Source organism: Tyto alba, unplaced genomic scaffold (assembly GCF_018691265.1).
Source record: "Tyto alba isolate M040663 unplaced genomic scaffold, T.alba_DEE_v4.0 Super-Scaffold_8, whole genome shotgun sequence".
Taxonomy (NCBI): domain Eukaryota; kingdom Metazoa; phylum Chordata; class Aves; order Strigiformes; family Tytonidae; genus Tyto; species Tyto alba.
In genome coordinates this window covers 2146017-2162499 of record NW_024881329.1, presented here as the reverse complement: position 1 = coordinate 2162499, position 16483 = coordinate 2146017, and the positions used below count along the sequence as shown (strand labels likewise).

At 42.1% G+C, this 16483-nt stretch overlaps 1 protein-coding gene across 1 annotated transcript in view; it reads left to right on the top strand.

Annotated features, from left to right (window-relative positions):
- The window catches only part of MUC6 (mucin 6, oligomeric mucus/gel-forming), a 62446-nt gene that overhangs the window by 26870 nt on the left and 19093 nt on the right, over window positions 1-16483 (top strand). Inside the window, exons 20-33 of the mRNA XM_042785145.1 lie at window positions 424-575; window positions 1324-1465; window positions 1936-2046; window positions 4613-4798; window positions 5235-5474; window positions 6404-6560; window positions 7340-7483; window positions 7993-8055; window positions 9067-9114; window positions 10849-11028; window positions 13111-13158; window positions 13565-13807; window positions 14537-14584; window positions 15031-15471. Of these exons, the coding sequence (XP_042641079.1) occupies window positions 424-575; window positions 1324-1465; window positions 1936-2046; window positions 4613-4798; window positions 5235-5474; window positions 6404-6560; window positions 7340-7483; window positions 7993-8055; window positions 9067-9114; window positions 10849-11028; window positions 13111-13158; window positions 13565-13807; window positions 14537-14584; window positions 15031-15471 (2203 nt within the window). The remainder of the gene's footprint in view (window positions 1-423; window positions 576-1323; window positions 1466-1935; window positions 2047-4612; window positions 4799-5234; window positions 5475-6403; window positions 6561-7339; window positions 7484-7992; window positions 8056-9066; window positions 9115-10848; window positions 11029-13110; window positions 13159-13564; window positions 13808-14536; window positions 14585-15030; window positions 15472-16483) is intronic.

Genomic DNA, 16483 nt, shown 5'->3' with positions numbered 1-16483 from the left:
CTATTCTTTCCCAACAATCTGCTGCTGATGGTCACAGGATGCAGGAGACCTAGCCTAAGTGGACTTCTGGTCTGTCTTGATAGGGTTTTCCTATATGTTTATATCAAGGAAACAGACTAATTGGAAGAATTGTAATAAGCTTCCTTGATAAAAAGAAACTTCTGTTGCACTCTGAAAGATTGGTAGCAATGAAAGACAAGTTCTTCAGAGTCTTCAGGTCTGTTTAATATCTCACACAACAGGCATATCTTACAACTTCAGTGAAACTAGCTGGACTGATTAATATATTAGTATAAGGAAAATCACAAAACTGAAATTAAGTAAAAACTATAACTTAGTACAGGTTTTCTCTTGACACCATTCACATACAAGATAAAATGTGTCTCATTCTTTTTCATTTTGCAATTTTTTGATTTTTACTAGATACCCACTAAATGTGAATCGGGCTGTGTCTGTGCTGATGGGCTATATGAAAATCTTGATGGCAGGTGCGTTCCAGCTGAGGAGTGCCCATGTGAATATGGTGGTCTTGCTTACGGAAAAGGTGAACAGATCCAAACTGAGTGTGAGATCTGGTAAGAATCACAGTTTTCCATTGTGGAGCCTCTGTTTCACTAAACTGTACAAGTACATAACAAAAGCATTTATTTGACAGGAGAGTAGGAAACAGCAGCAGTTGAATGGAAGGAATTCAGAGACAAAGCACAAAGGTGATAAAGAGAAGCTTAACATTTGATAGTATATACGTATAGATAAAAGAGTCGTGTTACTGGCTTCAGGGATAATTTCTGCCATATGCATATCCAGGCATAAGGGCATCCAGTAGGGCCTGTAACTGTAAACTACATAAGGTCAAGGGTTAACAGCTCCACTTAAATAAAGATAAGGGCAAAATATTCCTTCTTTTCTGCAGACAAAAGCAACCTCCCCAAAAGATTGTTTCCATCTCTTTAGCAGCATTCTCAAAGCACTTTATTCCCTCTGCAGTTGTTAATCTAGTACTAAAACATCACCACCACCACCCCAACTACACAGAACAGTGATATCTGTTCTCATTAAGAGCAAAAATAAATTATTTTTATATGTTTTCTTTCTTGAGAAAGCAAAGCAAAAATTACATAGGATTTCTTCTTTATCATGAATTAATTTTCTAGGCAGCCCATAACTTTTAGTTAGAGTTCTTATATTCATTGTAACTTGGTCACAGTGTACACAAGTCCATTAAATGAACATCTTATCTATAAAAGTGCATGTATATAAAAAGTAGCAGGTTAAGGTGGCATTTCTTAGAAATCTGAGTATGGTTTCTCTTCTCATTACCAGCACTTGCACAACAGGCAAATGGAAATGTGTTCAGAAATCAAAGTGTTCTTCAACATGTAATCTGTATGGAGAAGGCCACATCACCACTTTTGATGGACAGCGTTTTGTGTTTGATGGCAACTGTGAATACATATTAGCTATGGTAATGTGCCTCTTACTGTTTATTTTGGCAGTATTTTAGCATCACCAAATAGCTTGATTTAAATGCGTAATGAAAATATCCTTGGATGTATCTACAACTAATAGAGCAATCTGAATATTTATAAACACTTAATGTGTTTTTATATTTTTTGCTTATTTCAATACTTAAGATGGAAAGATTTCACTTCTCAAAAGACAGGATTTTCATGCAATTACAAGCAATTTTAGATTTAATAACACATTTAAATAGTCATTGATGTGTATGTATTCTGTACCAGCCAACTATATCTTTTAGGAAAGTGATATCAGTTTGACTGCCAAATCAACCTCCCAAAACAGGCAGAATCAGAGTCATGACATGTTTAAGCTTTCTTTAATTTTTTATGCTTTTCTGTTTTAAGTTGGAAGACTCCAGACACAGAGTCTATCGGAGTTTTGTGCATTTTGTGGTTTGTTTTGTTTTGTTTTTAGGATGGCTGCAGTGTTGATAGACCTGTTTCCTCTTTCAAAATTGTTACTGAGAATGTCATCTGTGGGAAATCAGGGGTTACGTGCTCCAGATCCATCAGCATTTATCTCGGGGTAGGATCTTCATTCTGCTGTTATCTATTTAAATAGCTATTTTAAGATCACATTTGTTTCCCATTTGGAAGCTTTAGCTGTGCCTTTGAAGTGATGTCTTTCAAGTGAAATTATGTGCTAAACCTGGAGCTTCAATTTCAGTAAGAATTGCCATCAGTTTTTTTTCCAATTGTCATGTTAGTGTTTCAGTCCCCAAACATCTTGCCTATGTAGAAGCCATAAAATTTTGAACTTTACTTACCGATCAGCAAATTGCTCAATCAAAAGATACTGATATCCACCCTCCCCCAGCCCTGTCAAAGTCAGTATAAAATTCAGGAATTCGCACCATGGATGACAGGCGAAAGATCTCGAAATTTCTCTAAATCCAGATAATATGTGCAATTCAAAATACATCCAGATATTACCTGAGATATATCAGTAAAACTACAGCAATGAGCAGTTATCCTCATTTCCACTGCTCTCTGACAGCGTTCAGAATTGGATAAGTTTTACTGTTCTCAGTTCTATGGGACTGTAATGCCTGGTAGTATCAGATTATCTTAGAGTCCTTCGTTATCTGACAGAGAGAAGAATATGGACAGATGATATTTTATCCCAAGGAACAGTCACTACAAGCAGTACACATTTGCCATATTACTGACTAAATACTGGCAGTTTCAGCTGGTCGGTGCCGTGGTGAAAACGTTTATTTGCTTAGGATCCAGTTTCATAAATCTATGCTACAAACAAACCTTTCTGTTGATTATCTACACATTGAAACACTGCAGTATGACAGAAGTAAAGTTGAAAGAATCCGCATGAGAGTGGGAGATAGTAAAAGAGCTCAAGACAGAGAGTTATTTTCTCTGTAACTTCTTGATTATTTTTAGGAACACATGAAAACATACTTCTACTCCACTAGCTGCACGTAGATGATACTATTTCCACCCAATGCAGTCAAAGTGCTAGCACACCTAACAATGAGGGTGGAACAATGAAAGATATTTTTGTTTCCCATGAAGATTTCAATATGAATACAAAATAATTTCAATTAAAAAGCCTATAAATAGAATCATAGAAGAGGATCATAAAATGGTTTGGGTTGGAAGGGGCCTTTAAAGGTCATCTAGTCCAACCCCCTGCAATGAGCAGGGACATCTTCAACCAGATCAGGTTGCTCAGAGCCCGGTTCAGCCTGACCTTGAATGTTTCCAGGGATGGTATATCTACCACCTCTCTGGGCAACCTCCTCCAGTGTTTAAAAACATGACTCCTTGTCCTATCACTACAGGCCCTATTAAAAAGCCCATCCCCATCTTTCTTATAAGCTCCCTTCAAGCCCTGGGAGGCCGCTCGAAGGTCTCCCCGGAGCCTTCTCTTCTCCAGGCTGAACCCCCCCAACTCTCTCGCCCGGCCTCCCAGGGGAGCTGCTCCAGCCCCCCCAGCATCTCCGTGGCCTCCTCTGGCGCCGCTCGAGCAGCTCCGTGTCCTTCTGCTGTTGGGGGCCCCCGAGCTGGCCCCAGCACTGCAGGGGGGTCTCCCCAGAGCGGAGCAGAGGGGGAGAATCCCCTCCCTGGCCCTGCTGCCCCCCCTGCTCTGGCTGCAGCCCAGGGCACGGGTGGGTTCTGGGCTGCGAGCGCACGGGGCTGCCTCACGGGCAGTTTTCCCCCCACCGACCCCCCCAGTCCCTCTCCTTGGGGCTGCTCTCCAGCCACCCCTCGAGGGCCCAGCCTGGGTTTGTGCTGGGGATTGCCCCCACCCACGGGCAGGCCCTTGCCCTTGCCCTTGTTGAACCCCATGAGGTTCACATGGAACTACTTCTCGAGCTTGTCCAGGTGCCTTGGATGCCATCCTGTCCCTCAGGTGTGTCACTGCACCACTCAGCCCGGTGTCATCTGCAAACTTGCTGAGGGTGCGCTCCATCCCACTGTCCTTGTCACTGATGAAGATATTAAACAATACTGGTCCCAGTATGGACCTCTGAGGGACATCACTTGCCACTGATCTCCATCTGGACTTTGACCACTACTTTCTGGATGCAACCATCCAGCCAATTCCTCATCCACTGAATAGTCCATCTATCAAATTAATCTCTCCAATTTAGAGAGAAGGATGTTGTGGGGCACCATGTTAAAGGCCTTACAGAAGTTCAAATAGAAGACTTCCACACATTTTCCCTTGTCCACTGACGTAGTCACTCCGTTGTAGAAGGCCATTAGGTTGTTTAGGCAAGACTTGCCCTTGGTGAAGCCATGCTGGCTACCTCAAATCACCACCCTGTCATCCATGTGCCCTAGCATATATTCTAGAAGGATCTGTTCCATGATCTTCCCAGGTACAGAGGTGAGGCTGACAGGTTGACAGTTCCCACTGTCTTCCTTTCTCTCCTTTTTAAAAATAGGTGCAATATTTCCCTTTTTCCCATCACTGGGGACTTCACCTGACTGCCATGACTTTTCAAAAATAAGTGGGAATGTCAAGACAGCCTGTAGCAGCACAGCATCTGATCTTCAGAAATGTGACACAGACTAAGAAAAATACTGAAACTTGATAAGTTATAATATTCAGATAAATTTTCTTCCAGAATTTGACATTCATACTACGAGATAAAACCTTCGCTATTTCTGGGGAAAATCCTCGAGTACAATATCATGTGAAAAAGAATGCCCTTCACCTGATGTTCGATATCATTATCCCAGGAAAATACAACATGACCCTTATCTGGAATAAACACATGAACTTCTTCATCAAGATCTCTAGAGAAACACAGGTATTACAGAATAACTTGCTCGGTAAACTGTCCTTCAATTCAGATTGAACTGCACATTTGATGACGGTTGCCTTGATTCTATGATGGCAAAGATTTTTCAGAGATGCTGCAATTAATTTTCATCATTATCTCCAAAACAGCAGAGATTTTACCTAGAGGCTTATTTTTAAGTGATTACCCTACTGCATTCAGCTAAGTGCTTGTATTTTATACAACTGTATGGCTGAATTTGATCTCTAAAAGATGACAGTTTACAGGAGAAACATATTCATCCAGTGACGAACAGAACCTCATGCACAAGACACTAAGAAAGTATGAGAGTATTTGTAGATCATGTTCACTACTAAAACATGGGAAACTGTCATTAGGGGACTTCAAAGGGAAGGTGAGTAATCGTAACTTGCTGAACTGGCATTGCTTCTTTCATTTAATCTAGGAAACTATATGCGGTTTGTGTGGGAACTATAATGGCAATATGAAGGATGATTTTGAAACTCGAAGCAAGTATGTGGCATCAAACGAATTGGAATTTGTCAATTCTTGGAAAGAAAATCCTCTCTGTGGGGATGTATACTTTGTGGTGGACCCCTGTAGCAAGAACCCTTATCGTAAAGCATGGGCAGAAAAGACATGTTCCATCATCAACAGCCAAGTCTTTTCTGCCTGTCACAATAAGGTAAGAATTGATTTGGCCGCCTTTTTTTTTTTTTTTTTACAGGCATAATCTGTATCCTTCCAAAATGCTCACACTTGATTTTCTCTTCCCCAAAATGTTTCAATAAAACATATAAAAAATATTTTATGTCTCTCATTTATGTTAATCCTCATCCTTTCTCATTTGCACTTCACCAGCCCTTTTGTAAGCACAAGAGCTAAGTATGGCATTAACTGATTAGTTAAAAATATCAGAGTGAAAAAGGAATAAAGACTTAACTGTCAGAAATTATTCAGACTGTTGATGATGCCTGATACTGATCAATGCACTGTTTACTCTTTTGAAACCATTTAGCCTTTGTTAGAAAAACCAAACTTAAGAAAAGCCTGAAAACCCTTGTTCTCATCAGTAAATCTACTTAGAAGACACAGATTAGCCTAAGAGCAAGATATCATCAACCTTCCTATTTGTTTTAAGTTGTCCACTTTGTGGAAAGGAAAATATCACAGGGTTCATAAGAATCAGGCCTCCTGAAGGAAACCCTCTGTTTTCAGGAGGTGAAAAGTGAGAAATGCGGATGATGCTGCATTGCTCATCCAGATCCATGGGGGGTATACAGCTGACAAATTTAGACACCTGTGCTTCAATGGATGTGGGGGTTTGCAGGTTTTTTGGCAGACTATACATGATATGTTCAGGACTAGCATGAATTTAGAAATACATAACTGGCAAAACATCATCAGTTTCTATTGTTAATGTGAAGACAACTATATTCTTGTTAAAAAGATTTGTATGAAGTGGGATTGTAATTGCTTTGACAAATGTTCAGAGGAAATACTTGTTACTCTCACTTAATGGAACACATATTGTTTAGCTCAGCGAAAAATACCTTCTTAACAAATAGACACAAAAGAATCCTAGAAAAATCATTACTTCATTTTCCAATGCAGGTGAATCGTATGCCCTATTACGAGGCCTGTGTTCGAGACTCTTGCGGCTGTGATGTTGGAGGGGACTGTGAATGCATGTGCGATGCCATTGCAGTATATGCCATGGCATGCTTAGATAAAGGTATCTGCATTGATTGGAGGACCCCTGAGTTCTGTCGTAAGTTTCTTTAAGCTCTCTTTAAATAGATTTAAGAGATTACTATTATTATGTATATTAGTATGTTATAAGTATATTAGTATGGCAGCATAGGTAATTGCTAAATAAGCACCTCCCTGGTTGCATTTTCTTTATGGACAAATAGTTTACTTCAGCCACGTGGGTTTTGAAATCTGTAGTTTCCATCTGTGCTGAATTAATAAAAATTTATATCTATATTTACCAGGGAGAATGAGAGAGTAAATAATGTGGTCACAGAAGGCAGACTGTTTCTTCTGCTGCCTTTGTATAGTGAACTGTAGTGAACTGTCAGTTTGTCAGCAGAGGGAGTATGAAATTGTAAAAAATTATGTTTCATTTTAGCTATGATGAAATCACCTTCTGTGTGGATGTCAAGGAAATAAAGACAGCTGTGTTGTCTGGAACACTGTAAAACAGGAAAAAGATATCAAGGTGTTCCAGAACACCGTATATGGAGGAAAAAAGAGGAGTGTGTTATAAATCAGTGCTAGAGTTGTCATCTTTGATGGTTTCTTTTCAACATGTCACTATATTATGGATTCAAAATTGTGGAAATGCCTGCATAGTGCATTTGCAAAAAAAAAAAGCAACTGGCTTCACTGGAGTGTAAATTTCAATTTACATCAGAAACTAATAACTTCTAGTGAAAAAATTTTTATTCAAACTGTTTATTTTTTTGTCCTCCCTTTAGTCCATTGAAAATAACATGCCATTAATTTGAAAAATTCTGATTTCTCTATTGCTTTTACTTTCTTTAGCTGTCTACTGTGAGTATTACAATTCTCATACAAATACAGGAAGTGGTGCTGCTTATTCCTATGGCTACAACAATGACAACTGCACTTGGCATTACAGGCCTTGTAATTGTCCAAATCAAAACTACAAATATGTCAACATTGAAGGTAATAAGCTATACTAGTGTAAACCAGGAAACAGTAACATAGAAATTATTTTCAATGTTATTTTTTAAACCAGTCATATCGCAATTAAATAATGGTATTCTAATTGATGTTATCTTTGAAACAGTTTTGATGATTGTTACCTTACTGCTACTGCTTTAAATACAGAATCAGTTCAGTATCTGTACTTCATCTAGCTTCATACTGAGCTCAGCCTAGACTGAATGGAAATGCTTGCATCTAATCAAAAGAATATATGTGGAGAAAACATGTAGAGAGAGCAGTTAATATCTTTTATTACACAAATGGATATAGTTGGAAGAAACAAAAAATTACTCCATAGGCAGACCCTTCTTCTGAGGACGACATTTGAAATATTTACCTGAATAGATGATGTTGTAATCAATATAATTTTTTAATAACAGAACTGTAAGATATTAGTTTACAAGTAGCATAATTTAAATGCTGTTCTCTGAGAAATGTAAAACAAACTTCTCTTCCCCTTTCTTCAGGCTGTTACAACTGCTCTCATGATGAATACTTTGACCATGAGAAGGAAATATGCATGCCATGTGGTAAGCAGTGACCTATATTCTCATTCTCTTTCTTTACAATAATTAGAAAATAATACTAAAACATTTGTGTATTCTCAAAGAAGGTATTTTTCCTCATACCTCTCAGTTAATAATGACTGTTCATCCAAACTTAACTTTCTTTCAAAATAAACCCATTCCTGTACTGCTAGTATGTAAAACTTCAGTTAGCAAATAAAGGAATGAAAAGAACTAATTAAAAGATGGATTAGGGTAGGGGACGCTATAATACAGAAGCTGAATGACCCTGACTGATTTTAGTTAGCAACATGAAAAGTTATGTTCATTGTAAATGTGAGTACTTTTCAAAATGTGGGTCTTCCTGAAAGTGTATTGGTGTTCTGATCCGTGTTAGAGGCTGCCCCAGCAGAGCTGTGGGTCTCAGATACATTCAACTCCTCTCAAAAACAAACAAACAAAAAAAAAGAGAACATACAGAAGAGGATCAGACCTAGCTAATGGACTCCACTTAGCAAATATTATTTTAGAGATTTTTTTTCTTAAATTATTTCAACTTCAGGTTTATTACCATATGGTTTATTTCTATGAAAACCTAGCTTATTAAATAATGTTTTGAGTAGACTCTAGCTGCACAGTTTGAATTTTCATACAAATGTAAAAACACTCAAAGACATCATTTTTCATCTTACAGAATTCTAACTTGTGTAACTAGGATCTCAGCTAGTAATCTCATCTACATACAAAAAAAAGGTTTCCATTATTCCTGAAAAGTAAGGTGCCCTTAAGCATAAAAATCATAAGCAAAGTAGAAAAAGCTTACTTGTGTTCATTATTATTATGAGATATATTGATTTCTTTGTCATTGTTTAAGTCTTTGATGTGAACTTTACTGCTGTAATATATATCAATTGTTTTCAGGAATATCTCACTAATTTACACAATCCTTTGAATCCAATCTGAAATTTGCCTTATTTGGAATAGTTTATTATGCTTTCATTCACACACTTAACCTGTTCTACCTTTATACAACAGGAGATGAAAGCACTAGTACCACACCAGAAACATCTTCACCTTCAAGAGGTTAGTTTATGTAGTTGACCAAACTATTTCTTACACACTGATATATGTTCTGAAATGTGTTTGAGAGGTAAGCAATATTATTTTTTGAGTGATATAGTAGCATCACCAGCTTCATGCATATGATGTAATAATGAAAATAATGCATAAGATGTAATGATGAAAAATAACTTGGTATCATAATTATCACAAAAACTTTCCCAGAAAAAAAAAAAAACTACTGAGAAAACAGTGTTTCCTGAGTATAATTAGGCAGTTGCAGGTATCAGTAAAGTAGTATCTCTGCTAGTGAATAAGAACTTCTGTCTTGTCTCTGATGGACAGTAGGATGGAGCGCACCCTCAGCAAGTTTGCAGATGACACCGGGCTGAGTGGTGCAGTGACACACCTGAGGGACAGGATGGCATCCAAGGCACCTGGACAAGCTCGAGAAGTAGTTCCATGTGAACCTCATGAGGTTCAACAAGGGCAAGGGCAAGGGCCTGCCCGTGGGTCGGGGCAACCCCCAGTATCAATACAGGCTGGGGGATGAAGGGATTGAGAGCAGCCCCAAGGAGAGGGACTTGGGGGTGTTGGTGGGGGGAAAACTGCCCGTGAGGCGGCCCCGTGTGCTCGCAGCCCAGAACCCACCCGTGCCCTGGGCTGCAGCCAGAGCAGGGGGGGCAGCAGGGCCAGGGAGGGGATTCTCCCCCTCTGCTCCGCTCTGGGGAGACCCCCCTGCAGTGCTGGGGCCAGCTCGGGGGCCCCCAACAGCAGAAGGACACGGAGCTGCTCGAGCGGGGCCAGAGGAGGCCACGGAGATGCTGGGGGGGCTGGAGCAGCTCCCCTGGGGGGCCGGGCTGAGAGAGTTGGGGGGGTTCAGCCTGGAGAAGAGAAGGCTCCGGGGAGACCTTCGAGCGGCCTCCCAGGGCTTGAAGGGAGCTTATAAGAAAGATGGGGATGGTCTTTTTAATAGGGCCTGTAGCGATAGGACAAGGAGTCATGTTTTTACCCCTAAAAGAGGGTAGAATCAGATTAGCTATAAGGAAGAAATTTTTACAGTGACGGTGGTGAAACACTGGAGGAGGTTGCCCAGAGAGGTGGTAGATATCCCATCCCTGGAAACATTCAAGGTCAGGCTGGACTCAGTGGATTGGACTATATGACCTCTAAAGTTCCTTTTCAATCCAAACTATTCTATGATTCTATTACGTACAAATCCACACAAAAAATTCATCACAGTTCTGAGTGATGAATGGCTGTATAACACTTCAACAATTTAAGAAGGTCTTCATGGAACTGTATGAATGAGTTTACCAATACCCTATAGACTGGATCCAGGAAAGGAATTTCTATATACTGATCTTAAATTTTTTAGAAAATCCTTTTATTTCCCTGAAGACAAATGTTATTGGAAAACTGTTATACTCTCAGCTGTGTGAATAATAAAACACTATTCCATCTCTGTTGCTATGCACAAGTATTTATGCCAAATTGATTTTAAAGTGATGAAGAAAAATGCATAAAGCTTCTGCAAGAATTCCTGTTTAATGTATTCACCGAACATAAAAGCAAAGAAATAGATGGATAATGTGTCTAAAATGTTTAATCTAAAATCTAACAGTTTTCATTAGTAGTTACTACTAATAGTTTTTAAGACAGTGGGTTTACTTCAAAAATTATTTTTGAATTTATATAGGTATATGATAAATAGATTATCAAGAGCTATTTCTCATCTTTATTTTTTTTTCCTCTTAGTAACAACAATGCAGCCTGAAGTAACAAGAAGCTCTACCACCAGCACCCTACCAACAGCACCTAGTATTTCTTCTGCAGTTACTATATCAACTGAGACTACAAATCCAATAATAACCTCAAAAATCACAGTTCCAAGAACTTCATCAGCATCACCTCTTGTCACAATAAAGTCAACAACTGGTAGGTTTTCAGTGTTACTGTCTGAAAATATCATTATAAACCCACTCTATACATAGATGAGATATCATTCTACTAGGAAAGCTTTGCAAGTTATTTCAACATCTAGAAAGGAGTCTGCAAACCAGAAATGTTCAGAGGTGTAGATGGAAGGTATATGGAAAGAGAAAGGATATAGACAGTAGGTTAAAAATAAACCAAAAATCATTTGTGTGACTCATCTGAGAAGCACATTAGAAGTTCTGTAAGCAGTGAGCCAGCTCAGCTTCAGCTGGATTTATTAGCTCCGCTTCAGCCTCTTTTCCACAACCAGCTCAGTCATGCAGTCCTATTAAAGGAGCACCCAACCTATTAACTCTGAATATTATAAGCAGGCTCCAAAGCAGAATGACTTGGGTATCAGTGCAGCAGCTTTGCTGAGGATTCTAGAATCATGCTCTCGGGAGGATGGCTCCTCCAACAGAAATGACTTTCTGATTCTATGGCTTGTGGAAACTCATAATAACATGTCACTTCCCACCAACATGCACTTCAACTAATAAGCCATCCTGAACTCAGGGTATCAGGGAAAGCAGATGCAAAAAGAGGTTCCACAGGAGTCAAAACACAACTTCAAAGGCTGCCATTGTGACAGATGATTTGTGCACTGGAACAAGGAAAGTCTCATAGTATGATGTTATTTAGCTTTTTAATACGAATTATGGAAAGCTGAAACTGTGGCTGATAAGAATAGCCAATGAAATTGTCATTTGGGCAAAGCTCATACAGACTTTAGCCAATAAGTGACAATAAAGCTAACTTCTTAGAAAAAAAATATGTAAAAAATAATCTAATTCAGGAAAAATACAGAAAATGAGAACAAAAATATGAGACAACAGAAAAGAAATTTGAGTAGAGAATGATTTGGCAAGCTTATCAGAACATGAATGTAAACAATTACACAGAAAATATTCAAAAGATCAAGAGTGAAAACTGGGTCTCTGGTAGCTTCCACATAATTTATCTATTTTTAATTATTCAATTAATTGATTAATCACATTATATTCTTTACCTTCATTCCAAAAGAACATACAACCACAATTTTTACCACACCAAACATGACTACAACCATGGCTACCCCTTCCATAACTACCTCAGCAGAAAGAACCACGACCACTAAACCAAAGCCTACACCTGTTGTCTCAAGAACCACTGCTTCAAGAGAGACAGAACAAGTAAGGTTCACCACACCACCCTTCAAGACCACTATCAAAAAGGAAATGACAAGCTCCTCAACACCTACTCAAACCACATCTCGGATCACAACTTTCAGCAAGCCTAAACTAACAACAGTAGGTAAATACCACTTTTTGATATCTGCCAGGTGAAGGTATCACTCACAAGACACATGTTAATGTATTCTTATTAAAAAAACAAACAAACAAACAAAAAACAAAAACAAACCAAACAAACAAACAAACAAAAACAAAACAAAACAAACAAACAAACAAAACAGGCATTCCTATTAGTTGTCTTAATGTTGCAAATAGATAGGAAAAGAGATGGGTAATTGAAGTGTGATAAAAATGGGGATTTATGTGTCTTGCCAATAGAGCAAGCATCTGACATCCAAATATCATCTTAAAACTAACATTTCTCTTTGAGGCCATACTCTACAATTCCTCCAAATTTAGGCAAAATCGCTCTATGCGTTAAAGTGGGTCCTTGAAAACTCACAGATGGCAGAATATGTGTTCCCCCTAGACACTGTAACAAATTATCCCAGAAATAGATACTAAAAGAAGGACTATGGGATGTCAGGTCCTCCATATGCCAACAAGGACAGTCTCCTCTGAGGCTCTAAGAGAACATGAAATGCTAGGTTAGCAATCTGACACCAGAGACTGGGAAGGGTGAAGTGGTGGGAGAGCAGGTGTACACTCTCCCAATCCAAGCATCTCCTACAAAATACTGTTGGGGTGCTCACATCTGGGTCTTCTTGTGCCAGTAATTACAGCTTCCTCTGAGGAAGTATCACAACCCACTTTAATAGGAACCCTACCAGCTCCCAACCATTACTAATATCCATTCTTCCTTACTTTACAGAGAGTGAGGGAACCCAGGCAACTGCTCTGTACCACGAAGTCCCAGAAGGTAAGACAGAGCTGACAGATGCCCTTGGCCTAAGACCCTGCTTCACCTACCCCAGCTTTTCCAGATTATGTTATTGCTGAGTCTGTAATGCATTGGGAGGGAGACATGCACATCCAGAAAGGCTCTTCTTCCCTCAGGAGCTCCAGGAAGAGGCAGGGGGTGCTCAATTGTCAGAAAGCACCCTTCAGGCCCAGTTCTTGACCCATATTTTTTCGAGGGGGGGGTGGGGTGGGGAGTGGGCATTGCTCCATTTCTCTCTCTTGCCCAATAAGACTCAGAGGGGTCCAATCCCATCTTTCTTAACCCCACCCATACCTTGAGGCTTCTGCCTGGGAATTGCCCACCTCATTTGCCTTCCCCTCTTGCCCTGATGCCTTCAATCAACCTGTGCTTTTCCTCCCTGTAGTTGTCACCCACAGAAGACCAACGAAGCCACACATTGTGCAGCATCTCATCACACAGAAGACCACCCCTGCCACATCCTTCAGCAGCACCTCTGTCCCAAGAGAGGCCAGCCCTGCCAGCAGCCCAGAAGTCCCACTGACAAGGATGTCCCCAAGCCCCAGCTCTTTACCTGCCACCTCAGCCTCATCTGCTTCTCCCCCCTCCTCAACTGTGTCCTCAACATGGTTGAGACCATCACATCCTGGTAAGCTTCCCTCCTGCCCATCCTGCCACTCTGCTTGCTCCTTCCAGCTCCCACCATTGGCTCCTAAGCAGTACCCCTCACACAGGCTACAGTTTTGGTATTTGTTCTCAATTCCCACTGCTCTTGACATGGGACTCCTGGGACCCAGGCAGGTCCTGGGACTGGCCTGCACATGACCCTGACTGGAGCCTCCTCCCTTGCCATTTCAGGGGTTTGGCTCTGGGGAACAGGCCTTTATCAGGGTACAGACATCTGTGAGTTCCAGCCCTGCAACTAGCAGAGACAAGCTAGTACACATGCCCTTCCCTTACACCTGTGATGCCCTGAGCAAGCCCAGCATGGGGGGTGAACATAAAGCAGTGAAATTGGAAACTCAACTCCCATTTACACCTCAGGAGAGTTTTGGGTGAGAGATAGAACACAAGGCATGCTCTCCATCAAAAGGATGCCCAGGCACTTGCGCAAATCTGACAAGTGTGGGCCAATAAATCCCACTTGCTTGGCCAATGTTGATCCTGGATGCAAAAGAGTCACCAGTGGAGGGTGGGCAAGAAGGTGTACACTAAAATCCAGGCTAAAATTCTCTCATTTAGACTCATCAGGGTCAACATGCCTGGGTTGTCTTGGTGTTCAACAGGACAGCCTCCTCTGAGGATATGCTACAACGTGCTTTGCCTACAATCCTTCCCAAGACTCAACCATTCTTTTCTCTCATCCCTTTCTTTGTAGCAAGGGAGCCAACCAGAGCTAAGACTCCAACTAGTAAAGTAGTAACAGGTGAGTGCTCTGGTCTGGACAGAGCTAAGACTCATCCATGGGCAATGTGTGCCCTTCACTAGACTCAGATCCCCCATGGACCCTTTCCACCACAGTCTACAGCAGGCAAATTCAAGACGACCTGTCAAACAATAGAATTGAACATGAAAGTAGAGATACACCCTCCCCTCTCAAGAAGTCCAGGAGAAAGGAGACAGAAAAATTCCTAGAGGACATCTTCAAAATAATCACCAAACTGCAGTTCTCAGAAGAAGCAATACAGGACGGGACATGTTGGGAGTCACATCCCCATGCATTCCTCTTTAAAAACAATTAAATTAGAGGGACACAGTGTTCCACTCTTGCCCATACAATAGCACAAAGAATCTAGACCAGAACTACAGAAAAGAATAACTATAATCTCTTACCTAGTCAACCACAGCTGACTTGTGCTTTCCTCCCAGCAGCCTTCACCCACAAAGAGACGACCGTGCCACACGCGGTGCCGCCTCTGACCACGCACAAGACCACCGCCGCCACCTCCGCCAGCAGCACCTCCAGGACCTCTGTCTCCAGAGAGCCCAGCCCCGCCAGCAGCACCAAACTCCCTCTGACAAGGACGTCTGTGAGTCCCAGCTCTGCGCCTGCCCCCAGCAGCCCGCTCAGCACCCGCCTGCCAGCCGCCGCCACCTCCACAGTCTCCTCCACATCTGCCCCAGCCTCCAGCCCCAAGCCCACGCCGACCACCCTAAGGCCCAAGCCCTCTTCCCCACCAACCAGTGCTCCAAAGGAGGTGCCTGCACCGCAGTCCCCCGCCCCTTCCACAGCCAAGACCAGCCCGCTGCCTTCGCCTGCTTCTTCTCCCTCCTCAACCGTGTCCTCAACGTGGATCAGCTCCTCACACCCCGGTAAGGCTCCCTCCTACCCTGCCCGACTCTCGTGCCCGCCGTTACCTGCTCTTACGCTTCCTTCCTTCCTTCCCGACCTCTGCCTCCCCATCATCCCTTCCACGAACCACACGCCACTTGCGCATCTTTATTGGCACTCGGCCCTCCCCTCCCACCGCCGCTGGCCAGCCTGGGGGCTGCTGCACTCCTGGGCCCCTGCGCACGGGCTCTGCCTGGAACGGAGCTGATTTGTGTTCCTCGCGGGTTGTCTGGTGCCGTGTTTTAGATGTGTGTCCAAGCCCGTGTCCATAGCACACAAGTGGTTTAGCTGTTTGTTGCTGAGGAGCGCTGGCACAGCATCCTGGCTGCCTCTGCTTCTCCTTCTGCCTGCCGGGCAGTGGGCCTGGGCTGGGCAGGAGTTTGGCCGGGGACACAGCCAGGAGAGCTGACCCAGAGGAGTGACCCAGGATATCCTATATAGCACAGAATGTCCTGCTGAGCAGTAAAGTGGGGGCATGCGAGAGGAGTTTCTCGCACACAACCAGGGCTCGGAGAGCAGCTGGGCCTTGGCCACTGGTGGAATGTGGTGAGGAATGGCCTCTGCATCTCGTGGGTGGCGTTTGATTTGTTTTCCCTTGAGATTCTTCACGCCTTTGAACCATATTTATATTTACATGTGGGGCTTTTTATGTCTTTCCTGTGGAAGGCCAGTGAGTGAGGGGCTGTGTGGGTGCTCAGCCCCCAGCCAGGGATACCCCATCACTGACTGGCACACAGGTTGGCTGCAACTGTGGCAGAGTAGGACGGGGAGGTTTAGGGAAGCAGCTCAAAGCCCGATCCTCTCTACTGCTGTTGTTGTTTGAGGTCTGAGGGCAAATGAGCACCACGCAGGTACTCACACATCCGTTTTCTCTCTCAGAGATGAGAAGGGACAAATGAACCTGGCTTGAGATTCAAGATGGGATCGGGAAGGGCAAATCAGCCATTATGGTCATGGGGAAAAGGCGGACTCGTACAGGGAAGCAAAATAGAA